This window comes from Sebastes umbrosus, chromosome 7, assembly GCF_015220745.1.
Source record: "Sebastes umbrosus isolate fSebUmb1 chromosome 7, fSebUmb1.pri, whole genome shotgun sequence".
NCBI classification, from domain to species: domain Eukaryota; kingdom Metazoa; phylum Chordata; class Actinopteri; order Perciformes; family Sebastidae; genus Sebastes; species Sebastes umbrosus.
Window position 1 is genome coordinate 9,581,358 of NC_051275.1, and position 17,517 is coordinate 9,598,874.

A 17,517-nucleotide genomic window follows, 5' to 3' on the forward strand; every position below is an offset into this window, starting at 1 on the left:
AAGTGCACACACATGCATTCACTTGTTTGACTTGTTTAGCCTGGTGCCTCCTCCACTTCATTTAACAATAACCCCCCTCTTATAGCGGCAGCACTGCTTGATCCCCGTCTCGGGAAGGCATGAGGATTAGCTCCCAGCAGGACAGCCGGCTCAGCCACAGTGTTAGATCTGGTAGGGTAGGAGAGATCCTGATCTGGCTACTTGGGTCCGAGAGGCTATGAGGAAAAGAGGATTAAGAGCTGGACAGTGTTGCGTTAACCTTCTTGTTTGGTAAATCACTAGCATCAGGCACGCATAATCCTTTGACTGGCAACAAAGAGTGATGGGTGACTAATGAGTATCACGCACTGGCTCGCCAACCAGAGAGATTAGCAGACGGGTCACACACACTAATCTACACCACTGGTGAAGATGCAGCCACAATGTGCTGCAAAAAAAAAAACTCATATCACCCACTGGTGAACTGCTATTACAACCTTATGGGCAGCGGAGTCGAGCTATACTGCTTCATACTGTGTCTAGGGAAGCACCAATCTGATAAATGCTGACCTTATTGAGCAGATCAGGTATTGGTCAAACATCGCTGATCCACATTAAACCGTTTTCTATTCTGCTCCTTTCATTTGCAGTGCTAAGCTTGTTGTGACTCAACTATTGATTGGACTGCCATGAAATTTGGCTCAGACCTTCAGGTTCCCCTCAGGATGAATCATGATAACTTTGCTGGTCACTTAACTTTTCATCATCAGGTCAAAATTTAAAATTGCTAGTTAGCATCATCCATGTTGATATTCATTAGGATAATAAGAGTGCATTTATCGTCTCAATCTCACACATGAAACTGCACCACCTGTACGGCATTTTGTGATTAACATTTAGTCTGAGCAGGTAAATTCTTTCAGTTTGCCATTTCTGGCTCGGTGTGTGTATGTGTGTGTGTGTGTGTGTGTGTGTGTGTGAGGAATAAAAATAGATCTGTCTTTAACTCTCCTAACTTGGCACATTGTTTCCGCATTGATGTCATTTAAACACATCTAGACTGTGTGTGTCACCAGCAGTAGTGCGAGTTTCACTCATCACATTGCTTTTCAACTCGTCCTATGGCATTCCTGTCTCCTGACTGGTCTGGTCTGACCTGGCTGTTCCATGAACTCTCACACACACTGAGGGTTACATGGAAACCAGGGATGCAAACACATGTATGGTGAAAAAAAGTGAGAGAGAGCTACCCGAGGTCCCCCCAAATAAAGTGAGTAATATCATATATCTATATACGACGAAGGTCTGTGCTATATGCTTAAATAAATTGGAAATTCCACAAGTATCCGGAGTAGCCAGCTAGGGGGGGTCCAGGGTCATGCCCCCCTCGGAGAATAATTTGTTTGTTTTAGCCCACAGTCTGTAAATAGCTATTAATATTTAATTTATTCCTGACTGATGAGAACTTTTGCAATTAAAAAATAATAAATAAGGTTTATCTATTGACACCTTCACTGTAAGGTCTATCAAGACATTCCACAGTGATGTTTATGTAATGTTTTACTAGAAACATAAATGCTCTCTTATTCAACGAAAATAAACAAGGTTATTACATGTTTTTAATCCAATGTCTTATCTAGCCTATGTAGTCTATTGGTTTTAAATTAAATTATTGTGAAGATAAACCTATGCCAAAATGACTCTAAAATAACAAAACATGTGAATCACTTGACTCATATCATGTCAATACTAAATCAACTCAACTTCTAAAAGTGCAATGTAAATAAAGACGATTCATTCATTCATTCGCTAAGCCCTAAACGTCTGTGTGGCGAGAGACAGAGCAGTGTTTCATGGAAGTTATTTATCAGAATCATTGCGTGCAATCCACCTTCTCGTCCCCTCTCTGTCTCGCTCTGTCTGTCTCTCAAACACACGCACTAGTTTTCTGTCCTTGACTCTTCGGATCTCAAACTGACATGAAAAATGCGACATTCGCAGAAAAGTGAGTTGTTTGCAACACTCAGCACTGAACAGAGCCTTGCTATACCTGTTCATCTGAGAGGCAACACACTAGCACCAAAAGTACTAGGCCTACAGCTCATATACAATGAAAACATGCTAAAAAAAATAGACAGGCAAGATACACTCATCAGTGCAGTAGTAGTATTCTGCTGGAAACCAGGTTTGACATTTGACTGATGGAATTTAAAGCATTTTTTAAGGATGCCAGTCAGTGATTTCAGAGCTTTTTGGTCAAGTCCTTCCCTGAAAAGGAAGTTCTTCCTCTCAGACAGAATGTGGTTAAATAAATAATCATGATGTTCAGAAAAGGGCTGCTTTAGAAGCCTGAAGCCTGAAGCCCAGGGGAGGAGAATAAAAACTAAGAATCCAGATGTAATATGTCACTGCTTCAATAGCAGATAAAAACAATTCAACCTTTTCAAACTTTCTATTTCCAGATACTCAAGTCAGATTGAATCACTGTGAACACTCACACGGGAGGGTTTGTTAACAAGAATCAGGCTGGACTGATTGCAAGGACGGGTGTGTATGATCAGGCGTATTAGCTCTTTCACACACAAACAGCCATGCATTCATGTGTATGACTCATCCTTACCAGTCTGCTGGTTACACATGGTCTAAATTCCTGTTTGTTGTCGTTCACACGAGCCTTAGTTTTATAAGCTCGTCCACAGACATCACCACACAGATCTCTACTGCCCCGTGCATCCTATCCTGAGAATCTGAATGAAACAATCTGTGTCAAAAATCACACCCTTAAAAGCTAATTTAATGGTTCAAGACATTAAATATGACTTGCTGTCATGAACAAGTCTGACTCTGAACCCCCTTTGGATCAGGTCTTACTGTAAACAGAACAGGAACTGGATTTGGGTTGTGATTGTTTGTGAAGATGGGCATCACCACAGTCTTGGAGACCAAAGGCACACTCAGACAAGACATTAATTTATTGTGGAATGAGTCTTGAACATGACAGCACATATTTCTCAGATTTCCCTGCTGTTCCCTTCCCTTCCTTTCCTGTCTCAGACTGGATGTAGAAAAAACAAGAGGCTCAACACAGGATAGTGGTAATCATAAAAAACACAAAGGGCTACAGGAGGAAATGTGTGTTGACTGAGAGGCTTACAAATACTGTAGGAAAGTCAACTATTCCTAGAGCTGCACCTGAGAAATGAATTGTGTTAAGTACAGAGCTGTAAACAAGGCTGTCCAGTCATACAAGCCATGTATGCATGGCATGTTTGCCATTCTGCTCTCAAATTATGTGACATTTCTCACTTCAAACAATTCGGACAATAGTTTAAATTCCCGCTTCCACTGATGATGCAATGCACTTCACCTCTACTACCTCTACATAGGCCGAGATGTCAGCTCCTGCTGTTCATATCTAGTCTCAAATTAGGTAAGTTATTGGAGCAGCAAAAAAAGTAGAAGATTCTATTAAAGAAAACCTAATTCTGAGATCTACATGCACCGCTCCATGTAACGTGGTACAGAAAGTATGCTGTGCATGGCTGTCACGCATTGACCATTGACGCAAAGACAGACAAGACAGAGCAGCAACGTCAAACACTGCGGTCAAGCCAGCCGCCGCTTGGATTGTGATGCTCGTCCATTCGTGCTGTTACGATACCGGTACTCTGAGCGGCCAAAAAAGGACAAAGGAAGACTCATTACAGTAATGATTTATTATACATCATATGTTAAATAAGTTTTGTTGAATATGTGACGTCACTAAAGAAGTCCTAACATGATAAAAATATCCATATTAGGTTTGCTGAAAATTTGCTGAAAATGTTCCCGACCACATCAAATGTGAAGTATTTTCACTGCACATTACTGTACAAGGTCAGCTCAAATGATATAGTAACACATAGAAAATGTCCTCGTTTTTTAAACTCACATTGTGGTCGAAGTTCAACCTCTCTGTGCTAACGCACTGGTCTCATTGAAATGAATGAGGATGCTGGGTTTGTTAATGCAGGACTAACGTCTGTCTGAACATGGCCTTAAACAATAAAGTGCTTTTTAATGGGCCCACGACTGTCACCACACTGTCTGTTAAAACACAAATGATGAGTAATGCAGAAACCACGACACAGTCACATTACTGTTTTGAAGATATGCAAACATATGTGGCCAAGTTTTGGAAAACAAAACAATTCTATTATCAAACACATTCACAGTTTCCTCCCTCTTCCATCAGCCCTCAGCTTCAGAACCTCATTCCTCTTCCTCCAGAAGAAAAATCCCAGGGGGAAAGGGTCAGGAAGTGGCCTATTTGTTGCATAGCAGATTCCACAAATGCCAGAGTGAGACCTAAAGGGAGAGGCCTGCTTCCCGTTGTTTCCAGTCAGCCTGTTAAGACAAGTGAAGATGGCTTCTTGCTACTTTAACCTCGGCTCTCTCTCTCTCACGCTCCGGCCTACCCTCTCCTTTCAATCTGGAATCCCGCTGCAAGTTTCAGATAGTTTGGGGCAAAAGTCTACAACTCCAGAGAGATTTACAAGCTAACAAGTTTATTTAACTATTTCCACACAACGTATAGAATCACGATTTACAGGCTTGAGTGTGGTTGGAGAATATATGAATATCAAATAAAGCTAAGCCAGCTTCCTCAGCAATAATTCACATAGCACATCTTTTTATCTATGAGAACAACCACGACCCAACTACAATCCACGTACATTTCATCTTTTGAATAAACCTTTACATCTTTAGTAACTCTACCTTCAATTCAGTATAACAGTATAATTTTCCGTGCAGCTCAAAGATGGCGAGATACTTCGCCTCCCAAGACTTCACAAATTTCCTTTTTGTTTTTCGTTCAGGTGGTTCATCTGGTTCACTGTCAGTTCAATCAATTTGCATATTAGTTTGTGATGCTGAAAGATCAGTCAAACTTTTCACCCCACAGTCAAACAACTTCATTTGCTTTAGTATAGTCTCTAAAACAGAGGCCTGTGCGCACGCGATTAATGCACCAACGCTGCGAGGCTGCAACTTTCCCAGGTCGATACCAGCTGTGAAGCTCTGCCGTGTGTCATCAGCTCCCATCTTTCTCCCCATGTTTGCTGGCTCACTATAACTACCAAATAATGGCAGAAATGCAGTAAAGCAAAATCTTTAAAAAGTTAATGTACATAACCATTTACCGCAAGCTAAACGTATTGTATCCTATAGCTAAAGTTATTGTATCTTGGCAGGAATGCTTTACTTGTCAATGCTACCACCGATATTCAACAGTAACTTGGGGAGAGTATCTATCACATAACTGAACAATGACACATTTAAAGTGTCTGTCACTATCAAAATGTTAACACTTTTGGGAATGGGAATGAAAGTTGAGTAAAATCGGAGTAAATTGTTTGAGCACAGAAAGCAGAGAAGTTTGAGAAGGTCTGAATCAAAGTGGAGGCGAGTTAAATCACAATTGCTTCCTGAATGGTTTGAAATAACAACAACTGTGCCAAAGTTAACAGGCACTGTTGAGGGTACACTAGGGTGGACAGCGGAGAGGGTGAATGAGAAAGAAAGAGTAAGTGAGTGGAGTGCGAGAGGAAAATATGGCTGTGCTTTAAAAGAGATATATAGTGCTTATTTTCAGGTTCATACTTATATTTTGGGTTTTCCACTAAGACATGTTTATATGTTTTCAAAAACACATTATTTTTATGTCTGAATATACCTGTATTCACCCCTCCTTCTACCTCCGTATAGACTCAAATGAAGAGAACATATTGATTCTGGCATTAAAAAAATGTATTTCAAAATCGTAAAAAAAAAAACTGCTTCTTAACAGAGCCAATGTCAAGGCACCCACAAATACCAAAACCTGCTGCCAAACAAGGAGGAAGAGCAGGAACATGGAATATGAGCAAGAGAGGAGAGGAGCTGAGGGGCGAGTGAAGCAGCAGCATGCTACAGAGTAAAGCCTGGTTGGTTTGAATCCTCAAAAGAAAGCCAGTAAGAGAGACCAAACGGTGAGAAAGGCAGCAGACAGAAGTGAAGCCAAGGACAGTCAGTCCTTAGCTTCACTTCCCAGTCAGTCAACTTTGGCCTCTGTCTGCATTTACACCGCTGAATGCTGCACATCAGGTTTGACTGGAGCAAGTCAATGAACTGGACTAGGCCTCCGCTCAGGCAGGGAATGCTCAGCACTTCAGGTAGGGCAGCTTCTCCGCATAAAAGGCCACTTGTGTTGCACTGCCACACCGCCGTCATATATGATGAAAATTACACTATTACTAGGCTTGTATAGGTTGTATCTGTATTATTGTATTGTCATTAATCGATTAATTCATTTTAAATATGAATCTATCTCATTGATATTTCTATGTTTTTGTACAAGGTCACCAACAATTTTAATTTTAAAGAAACAGAGGACCTACTTAATTCCTCTCATATTTACTTTGAAGTAGTCCTATCGTTTCACTTGATCAGTGGAAAAGTTGATTTTAAAAATAGCTGATAGAAATCAGTTCTCTTATCTAGTGTGCACCTAGCCGTAACTAAACTGGAGCCAGTAATTGTCTTATTTGTTGGTTCAGGGGAGAAAACGTCTCCTCCTTTCCTAAGACATCCCAGTGCTTTTTTTAGAACATCCTGCTCATACTAGTCACCGCTAAAAGAATAGGTGCATCCTGTCTGTCTGCTTCCAAATCTTGATCAACTCTTACTGTGTTCATGTTTGTGCGGAAGACACTCCTGGCACCAGCTCTAGGTGGACTGACACAACTTCAGCTGTTTAACCCCAACTGTACTGGGAACAGCGAGAATGCTGCTCTGTCAAACGCAATCCTTCTTCTTAGAGGATTATTCCAGTTTATTACAACGTAACTCACATCTGTACTGAGACCTGGGTGTTACACTGATTTTGAAGACCTTGGGCTCTGAGAAATGGCAGATCAAGAAAAGAAGCAGCCTATTAATAGATCATGAAAACAAATATTTGCTGCAGGCATCGTTATTATCGAAACTCAAGTATCATATTGACATATTGAAACATTTCAAACGATACCATACCGAGTCCTATTCATTACTGGTTGATCAGGAACATGATAATAATACGTAGAAAAGCAGGCAGCTGCTGTTGGTATTGTGAATTATGTGACCCGGCAGATGCAGTGTCCCTTTTAAAACCCTTTGTCGGGAATGAATGATGGCCCTTCTGTCGGCTCTCCTCTACTTAAACCAGTAGTTGAGCTGGTGATATCCGTTAAAGAGGACAAAGAGACACAGACAGGCCTGCTGTTTAACACGCACACAAATCAGCTGCAAATATAGTGAAGTTAAAGGAGGGGAAGTGTGTGTGTGTGGGTGTGTGGGTGTGTGTGAGCCAACACTACCTATACACTTAAACAAAGCTCCCTCCAGTGTGCACTTCCTGTTTACTTCATGGAAATCATTATAGCAGCTCCTCGCATTACACGGAGTAAGTCTCTTATCTGAGAGACAAACAGCCAGTGTGGAGACTCAGTCACTGCTTCTGTCTCCTGTAAGGAAAAGGACAACATGGGCTACATAGAGTCACTCCCTGACTTCCAGAGCAAATTAATTCAATTGTGGAGAGAGAGAGGGGGGGGGCCAGAGTCCCTTTCTGTCTGACATTGTCACAAGGACCCTTGATCCAATGCCAGTGGAGGCCTACTGATGGTGCCAAGCAGGCCCTACTGGGGACACTCAGCTACTGTTAATGCAGGGTATCTTCACACTCTACAAACGTAATGACTAAGATGTTTGAATACCTTCAAAAGGAAAAAATAACTGACAAACTAGGTTCCTTAATCAGTTTTCCAGAGACCACAAAAAGTGGCTTGTTTAGTCCAACCAACAGCCCAAAACCCAAAGGTTAGTCTACAATGATAGAAAGCAGAGGAAAGCAGCAAATCTTCACATTAATTTCAGCGCTTATATGGTACTATATGGTTTATTAACTATTAAACTGTATTCTGTGCACAATAGATGGCATTATATGATAAGGGCTAAAAACAAAAAGTAGCTGTAGCAACAGATTATGTTGCAGCAGATGACTGACTCATACTGACTATTTTTGACATAAATAATAGTTTCATTCACTCATTATTTTCATTCGCTTATACTTTCAATACATCCTACATATTTTCACATTAAAAGCCTCCAGGAAAGTGAGGCATAATGCCAATTATCTCAATGAACCAACTCCTAATATTTACATAATGACAGTGGATGAAAACACACATTAATTCTCATTTTCTTTGGCCAATTTTCTGGAAATCTGGCTCAAAATTCCCAGTGGAAATTACACCCTTGCTATATTCACTCCGTCTCACAAAAACAATATCAGTATTCATCTTACTTGATACTGTAAGTAAGTAAGTACTGTTGTGTTTTGAAGGAAATACAGTACAACAATATAAAGTCAATAACCTTTAACAAACAATTCATAGGGGTTTATGAATTGCAACCGGAGTTTTGTTAACTAGTGAAATGGAGTAGAGGATTACGGTTCATCTAAAGAGAGGAACACACACACACATACAGTATTATATCAAAGGTTTGCGGTGCAGAGTAGAGAAAATATGTGTGGGTGATTCAAAGCAGTGCACCCTTGTTTATCACTGACAAAGTACACAGAACAATAGGATAAAAATGGGCTTCAAAATCCATCTCTTGGATGCTAACGTGAGTGGGGGAACCTTGACTCTATTGATTCTGACCAGCATAATCTCCCACATCATGATCAGACACTTGGATATGATGTCTGAGAAACTGCATACAATAATTGTAAAGAGAAGTACATGGAAAGACAGAACACAAATACCCCCGAGAATCTGGGACATCGCTGTGCTCACTTTACAGTAAATCTGTCCGTTGAGAAGTGTTTCTGACACAGAAAAAAATGGACAGGTTTACGTTTGGAAGAGTTAAGGCTCGGCTGAGAGAAAATGTTTCATCATTGTCTCTGTCGTGGTTACACACAGTCAGTTAAGATATCAATTAGGAGTGTTTCTAAATGTGTGTGAAACTTGCTGTAGCCTACATATCATGGGCAGACTGTGTGTTTGATAGTAGCAGTGTTGAAGAGTAAGGACCACACCAAGAGACATTTGTAGATCTGTTTACATGCTAATTAGCTATCTAGCACTTTTCCCCCGGCAAGTGTTTGTCTCATTCAACGAGCCAAGGTGCAGGACAAGACCTGTGTTCATGTTTGCAAGTTAGATAAAAAGGAGACTTTAGCAGGAAAGATAATGTGGTTGTTGATGTTCAGAGTCTCTTGGGTTTTGTAGCTGCTACTGTTTGACTCAGTGTGACCATCTGCTCCGTTCTATGGTAGAACGCTGACTTTACTGCTTTATGCCAGATTTGATTGGCTGTATCGAAATAAGGTCTCCATCTGCGTAGACGGAGAACTAATGGTATTTAATGCAAAACTATGGGGGCGCCGTCATGAAAGCAAAATAAATCCCTTTTCTTTTCAGAGATTTCTCAAAGGAGAACAGGAAAAGGGATTTACAGAGCAAATGTGTAAGCAATTTCATTTCAGTTGGACTTTAAGCTTTCTAGGCTAGACATTTTATTCTTGCAATTAAATAAGAACAAGAATATACAGTAATGTAAAAAAAAATGCATTATCTCAGCGAGAAAAGCACAACTTTAACAAATGTTTTGTAAAGCCAAGGCAAGGGTGGAAACTCATAAAACCAGGCGGCTCTTCTTTCAATTAATTTAGTCTTGAAGCTTTCTTTTCAACCCAATATGTGGCACAAATAGTTAGCAGGACACCTTGACTTTACTGACATCCAGCCAGCATGACCTCCCACATCATGATCAGACACTGAGATAATGTATGATATCTTACAAAACAGCTTGCCAATAAAGCAGAGCCCAAACTCTGCATCTCCGAGAATCTGGGACATTGCTGTGTTTGCAAGTTCTTGAAACTGGCCACTTGAAAAACTGTGAGAAAACATGTCAGATTTAAGAAAGACTTTAGATTGGAAGACCAAGATATCGAAAAACAGAGCACCATTCATGGCAAAGAGAGCGAAACAGTGACCTTCATCTGTGTGTACGTAGAAAGTGGACCAGCTGCTTACCTGTCTGGCCTCCCTGCGCAGCCCCTCGGTGTTCCTCAGCCAGCAGCGGCTCAGCTCGCTCAGCTCCAGGATGGGCTGCACCTTCAGCCTCACCGTGTCTCCCGACTGACGGATCATCTCCACTATCTCGTCCCGACTCTTGTTCTCCACGTTCCGTCCGTTTATCTCCACCAGCCTGTCGCCCGGCACCAGCCCCAACGCCAGGTCTTTGGTGCCGGCGCCGGGCTCGGCGAAGTGGACCACGCGCCTGTACACTCCTCCGTCAGGACTGCGGTCCAGCATGGTGGTGCGACGCAAAGAAAATCCAAAGTCGCCAGTGTTGCGGCGTTGGAGCTCCAGCTCGCGGATTTCTGGTTCACTCGGTGCGACGACAGCCGGCAGCTGCAGGTGTGCAGGGAAGGTCTTGTCGACCACTTCGGGGATGTAGACTTTTTTGGGTTCTGGTGCTGCTTCGGGGTTCGGCTTCAGGCTGTGCTTGCGGAGCATGCTGAACACTTTGCTCTCCACTTGCGGGGACGGGGCGGCAGAGTTCTGGCCTGAGGGGGTGGAGCCCTCCGAAGGGCTCTCCTCTTTACTCCTCTGGGAAAAGGAGAAGCGTTTCATCATCTGACCCACCTGCGCAGAGTTCGTCTTGGCAAGTGTACCAAAGTGAGCCACACGTTCACGTACTGAACCGCGATGTCCGTCCTGTCCTCCTCCGCCCTCGCCCTTCAGGTCATCAGTGGAGCTGGCAGCGCTCAGCTGATCATCCAGAACCATGCTGCTTCGGTTGCTCAGGCCGTCCGATTCAATGTCAGTGAGGGTGAGCTCGTTGCTGCTGGCCACTTTGATGGGAATGGGGTTGGAGATCTCCAGTTTGGTCTTGGACTCACGCTTGGCCTCCCTCTTGAGGTTGAAGAAACCCCGCCGCATGCTCATCTCTTCCAGGCTGCGCATCTCTGCTGCAGACATCCTCTCCTTTTTATCTTTCTTGTCCTTCCTATTCCCTTCCCTATCCTTATCCTTATCCTTTTTCATCAGATTAAACATGGTGACACACTAACTGCTGCGTTTCCGTCCACCGTAGCTCTATTTTCCCTACAGAGCTGGAGGTCCAGTTCACAGGTGCTTTTGTTGTGACCAACAGAGACCAATCCCCTGGGGAAAGAGACAGGGACAGCAAACTGTGTCAAACTTACAAAATACAAAATATTAACGAAAAAAGGCATGATTTTCATGTGAAGCTGGACACAGCTGACAAATAATATATATATAATAATAAAGTCAGCAATAATGTTGATGAATAATGAATTGTTTAAGTCATTTGTCAAGCTAGGGATGAGCGATATGGATAAAATACTCCATTGTTGTACAACTAATTATATACTGGAATATCAACATGTGTTAATAGTTCTGAGAAACTGTTTATGGATACAATTACCAGACAGGAAAGTCTGTTTTTGGCTCGTCTAATGAAGGTACTTCCTCACATTTATGCAAAAAATAAATATAATATTACCATAAAGAAGTAAAGAATAACTACCATTGTATAAACAAACAATTTAAAAGACGGGCTCTTTTTCACTATTTTCTGTATTCAAAAATATAATTGATAACTTATTAGTGATATCTGTTTTCGCTATCTGTTTTTTTATTCATTTTATACTGTTGCACAATGGTAGAATGTGATGATTCACAGGGTAAATATCATGGCCAAAGGCTCCATTGTGTGCAGTAGTGGATATCAGCAGTATTTTATAACCACATTCCCTTTCAAGAGGTAGAAAGGTAAGCACACTTTGGGTATCCAAGTGGCCAAATGGAGAGTCAGCCTGCTCCTATCCTTACTAAAAACCTTTGTAGAATCGATGTGCTTTGTGTTATTTATATCTGCTTTGGCACAGTTGTAGTCAAGGAGTTGCTGAAGGAGTTCAGTGACATCTCTGTGCATGGCAACATTGCTATAATGATGTTATCCACTGTCTAACCTAGAAAACATTTTAGGCAAAGATAAAAATGTAAATTTCTCCTTTGGTTCATCACAATTTACTCAGGCATAGTAACAGTCACAATGCTATTTACACTGAGGTCTTACCTATCCATACAGACCAAGATCATGCATATAGACTTGGTAGTTGTGGAGCTATTCTTGATTTATTTTGGGTATGTCTGTCTAGCTGAACCACACCTTCCAGCACTCTAGGGCTTAAGAGGTTAATCAGAATTTAAGTAAGTTGTAATTACATCTTATTATATCAGTATTTTAACAATGTTTTGCCAGTTCTACTTTCAGATAGTTGGTATAATAACTACTGACAAAGTAACAATATCCATCTTCCCAACTAGCATCTGGCTATTGTATATTTTGTACACTTTATTTATTTTGCAAGACGATAAAAACAGCATTGAAAGTCTCACAGCATGTTGTAACTGTCCACATGTGTAGATGGCCCTGTAAAAAACACAGCCCTACGTCACTGAAGACCTCCAACACTCTTACATTATTACAGAGGCCCATTGGAGGAGCTTGGCAGGACCAAAACACATTCCTGGCCTCATTTTTTTTTTTTTTACTGGGTCTCTCTCTCTCCAAACCCTCAAAAATCAGGAACCCCTGCCACAAACTGACACAAGCAGACAGGCAGATACACACTTCCTTCAGCCTGGTTCTCATTAGCTGAGTGACACACTGAGAGACTCCTCTACTGCAGGGCAGCACTAGGCTGGAGTCCCAAACAAACAACCACCTCCTACTTTAATTACAGCATACGTAATAGTGGGCATGGATCCTTCTTATTAGGTGATACTCTGCAACGTTACTCCCAGCTAGAAGTGTCACAGTTTAGCACTGCAAAAACACAACACAGAGATAACACAGTGAAGCTCTGAGTTTGGTAGTTGAAACAATAGGACAAAGTGCCTCAAAACCAAGTTGACATATTGCAAAATATCAGTGATGTGTCGGTCGGTCAAAGAGCCGCCTCTTTTAAGTGAACGATAAGAGCCGGCTCCTGTCCGAGAGACGTTTTTTTTTTTTTTTTCTTTAGTTAATTCAAGGCAGAATGATAGGTTGATATTCTCCGCGCCACGGGCACTTCATGCACTGACTGTGACTGAATGTTGTGTTAATGACGTTAGGTGATGACAGACCATGAAGCAGGGAGGGGCGGGGGTGCACGGCGCACTGACGGTCTACAGGTACAGAGAAGGAGAGAAAGGAGTGCAGTGCGCGAATAGCAGACAAGATGAGTGACAGTCGGAAATGAAGCAGCATGTAAAATTATGGTATTCTGGAAATTATAAGGTTTAGTATAATTATATTGAATAATTTAAAGGGACTGTTTGTAATTTTTTACACGTATAAATCTACTGGGTCGGTTTCCCATGCTCGCTCGCATATGCGCATGTGAAGCCTGTCTTGCAAAACAGTGTTGGCGGCGGTCGTAGTACGCGGTGGAGACCGTAGCTTTGGTCTCCAGGGCCAGAGTCTCTGCTGTACTCTGCTCCTCTGCCTGCTTGCCTTCACTCACACACCGCAAGCGTTATCGCTCCACCTCACGTTCATGCGTGCACACTACACACTGCAGAAGAGTTAGTTTAGCTCTGAGAATATCTAGTGAATGTGCAGTGGACGTTTGTGCAGAAATAACTGCTGCAGCTCCTCCAGACCAACAGAGGTTTTCCGCGATCGGAGACGATAACGTTTCTCTTCCTGCTTCAGCCTCCCGAAAAGTCAACACTAGGATCAGCAGTGATTCATGGAGAGACCTTCGTCTGGTCAGCTAACATTACTGCCAAGCAGCTGAAATATAGAGTGATATTGTGGTTTTAGCTGACGTGTGTCGCCTCACTGTGTTGAGCGATGCTCGTTCATGTCTATTCAGAGCAAGCACAAGCGCGAACCCGACGTTGACTTTCGTTGACTTAACGGCCACAGGTGTCGCTGTTAACAAGCATTTCTGAATCTTACAAAGAGTCCCTTTAAGTGATATATGTGCACACATACTAATCAGAGGTCAAAACAGCACTAAATTTAGCTGAATCACAAAAAGGCAGAAGTGGTAAAACGAAGAGCTCTTTGAGAGCCGAAAGAGCCGGCTCCTCTTGGTGAGCTGAAAGAGTCGGCTCGTCTTGGTGAGCTGAGCTCAAATGATCTGGCTCACTAAAAAGAGCCTGAATTCCCATCACTACAAAAAAATATAATGCTGCCCAGTGAATTATCTACAAACCAATTAGCCAGAACACTACAAAGTGTCCTAAAAAAGGTCTTTTTCAGTCACTAACTTCCTTTTCTTTCAACATAAACAGGTCCACAGTGAATGGACAGCTTCTGTATCAACATTAGTGTCACGTTGTGTCTCTTATAATAACCACCAGGGCTGATGGGACATTAAAGCAGTGCCTCCTGTTTTAAGCTCTCTTCTGTGTCTGGCTGAGGTTAAAAGGATGCTAACACCTGGAGTCTAACGTCCACAAAGCCACATTTATCAGCCCCACACTCCGCATTCAATGTGAAGTCAGAGGGACAATAAAAAGCATGACAGGGCTGAAAGGTGTAGCTGCTCGGCTACATTAACGTGAGCTAACGCTAGCTGAGCTAGGTGGAGGGGTAACGTTACCTAATAACATCATATCTGAGCTTTTATTCCACCGCAGACACAAAGCACCAAACACACAAGCCAGCAGTAACTCATTGAGTGTTTAGTTTAACTTTCCAGTGAGCCCTTTAGCTGGATAAATAGACTAATTGGCTTTTAAAGCCTGCAGTTCTTTGCCCTCATTTTTTATGGTGAAGCAAAATCCTGGAAACAACACACAGATCCTGTGATTATTATTATCCAGTCTGACTCAAACACTGCTGTCTTCACACATAAAAGTCTCCCGTCACTCCCATCACTCAGGTTTATATGTAAGATAGAGATACTCACTGTTCTCCAGTAGAGTAATGTTGTAGCACCGCTGGTGCTGGTCGCTGGTTGCTGGTTGCTGGTTGCTGGTTGCTGGGTGCAGCTCGGCTCGTAGGAACAGAAGCCGCAGACTGGCTCCTAGCTCCTAGCTAACGTTATCATAGCTGGCTGCTCCCAGTCAGTCAGCTCTCTGAAGGCTCAGTGCTGCAGATAGAGGTGGTCCACTAGCGACCTCTGCTGGACAGACCCTGTAGATGCACCACTGTGGGGCTAGACCAGGGGTCAGCAACCTTTACTATCAAAAGAGACATTTTAGGCAAAGTAATAAAAATAAATGTGTCTGGAGCCGCAAAACATTTGAGCATTGTGATGAAGGTAACACAGTTTATAGACTAGGTATATAGTATATAAGTCTAATGCAGTGAGGGCCAAAGAGACAGTGCACTACGGAGTATTAGGGCCACATTGAGGGAAAAAAACATCTGAGATTTACAGAGTAAAGTCATAATATTACGAGAAAAAAAGTTGTAATATTACGAGAAAAAAGTCATAACTGTAAGAGAAAAAAACTTGTAATACTACAAGAATAAAGTCAGGAGTTTGCGAGAAAAAAAGTCGTAATATTACGAGAATAAAGTCATAACTTTATGAGAAAAAAGTCATAATATTACGAGAAAAAAGTCATAATATTACGAGAATAAAGTCATAACTTTATGAGAATAAAATCGTAATATTACGAGAATAAAGTCATAGCTTTATGAGAAAAAAGTCATAATATTACGAGAATAAAGTCATAACTTTATGAGAATAAAATCGTAATATTACGAGAATAAAGTCATAGCTTTATGAGAAAAAAGTCATAATATTACGAGAATAAAGTCATAACTTTATGAAAATAAAGTTGTAATATTACGAGAATAAAGTCATAGCTTTATGAGAAAAAAAGTCGTAATGTTACGAGAATAAAGTCATAACTTTATGAGAAAAAAGTCGTAATATTACGAGAATAAAGTCATAATTTTATGAGAAAAAAAGTCATAATATTAAGAGAATAAGGTCATAACTTTACGAGAAAAAAAGTTGTAATATTACGAGAAAAAGTCATAACTTTACGAGATGAAAAGTCATAATATTACGAGAATAAAGTCGTAATATTACGAGAATAGTCATAAATTTATGAGAAAAAAATAAATAACACGTAAAATTACTACTTTATAATATTACAGCTAAAGGTGGTCCACTAGCGACCTCTGCTGGACAGACCCTGTAGCTACAGCCTGACTGATGCACCACTGTGGGGGCTAGCTATTAAGGGGGTTCTCGACTTTCTGTATCCTGAGGCCCACTTCTGATTGTTAAAAACATTTCCGAGGACCACCTTCCCAAATAGATTACAAACTGGGCTCCAACAACATTTTTTCGTTTCAAAAACCACTCAAATTTGTGTCACTGCATCCAAGACATATATGTCTGTAAAGGGGAGACTCGTGGGAACCCATTGAACCCATTTTCATTCACATATCTTATGGTCAGGGGTCAAGAGACCCGTCTGAAAATGGCCATGCCAGTTTTTCCTCAGCAAAATTCAGTGTATATTTGGAGCATTATTTAGCCTCCTTCCCGACAAGATGGCAAGACATGGTTGGGACCAATGTATTCTTTAGGTTTTTTAGTTTCCTATGATACCGGTAACTTTAAAACTTAGCCCGCTACAACCCTCTGAAAGACAGAATAGCGGCCATTGGATTTTGAAGAGATTAATCTAACCATTTGGCGGGTCCTCCACGGCCCACTTATGGTCCTCTGAGGCCCACCAGTGGGCCCCGGCCCAGTGGTTGAGAATAGCTGAGCTAGACCATGCACTGCAAAAACAGCCCCACTAGAAATAAGCCAAATATTCTTAAATTTGGACAAAATTTCTTGTTTTGAGCAAAAAAATCTGCCAATGGGGTAAGCAAATTTTGCTTGGCTAGAATTCTTAAAACTAGACTATAAATCTAGACACTTTAAGACTGTAGTGTGTCTTAAAACTAGAAAAATAGGCCAACATTTTGCTTATTATAGGCAAAGAAACTGTTATGTAAGAAATCTTAGCTTAAAATGAGTGTTGTGCTTTCTTGATTAAGATTTTTTTTACTTAATTTAAGAATTTACACCTTAATTAAGATTTTCAATTAGTAAAAAAAAAGAAGCTTGTAATAGGACACATTTTCTTCAAACAGAACATTTGCTTTCTTGATCGAGCTGACTTTAAGAATTTATACCTCAACTCTAAGAATAATAATTAGCAAAAATTGCTGAAAATAAGACACAAAAAGCATAGTATAAACAAGCAATTTTGTCTTAAATTAAACCACCAAAAGCATTCCTATTTTTTGCATTTTTTATTAAAATAATTCAGGACGAAATGCATAACATTCCAGCTGCCACTGTCAAAAAGTGCATTTTCCAGCTATTCTAACAGAGTACTGTATAGCAATGCCACTGTCAAAAAGGGCCTATTCCAGAGGGAACCTGGGAGCATTGATCCACCCAGGGCTCTA

At 41.2% G+C, this 17,517-nt stretch overlaps 1 protein-coding gene and 1 non-coding gene across 6 annotated transcripts in view; both read right to left on the bottom strand.

Moving 5' to 3' along the window:
• myo18ab (myosin XVIIIAb) overlaps positions 1 to 15,159 on the bottom strand; it is a 142,326-nt gene extending 127,167 nt beyond the window's left edge. For 4 of the 5 annotated variants that reach the window (XM_037775585.1, XM_037775589.1, XM_037775584.1 and 1 more), the window contains exons 1-2: positions 14,996 to 15,159; positions 10,089 to 11,225 (exon numbers count right to left, since the gene is read on the bottom strand). In XM_037775585.1, coding sequence (XP_037631513.1) covers positions 10,089 to 11,117 — 1,029 coding nt within the window. In that variant the 5' untranslated portion in view covers positions 11,118 to 11,225; positions 14,996 to 15,159. Of the gene's footprint in view, positions 1 to 10,088; positions 11,226 to 14,995 lie in introns of those variants that run through there. The other variant, XM_037775578.1, reaches the window with a different exon arrangement.
• Positions 2,801 to 2,887, bottom strand: LOC119492167. The gene has a single exon (XR_005207739.1). It is a non-coding gene; the product is annotated as a small nucleolar RNA SNORA5 (small nucleolar RNA).
• Positions 15,160 to 17,517: the final 2,358 nt, after the last annotated feature.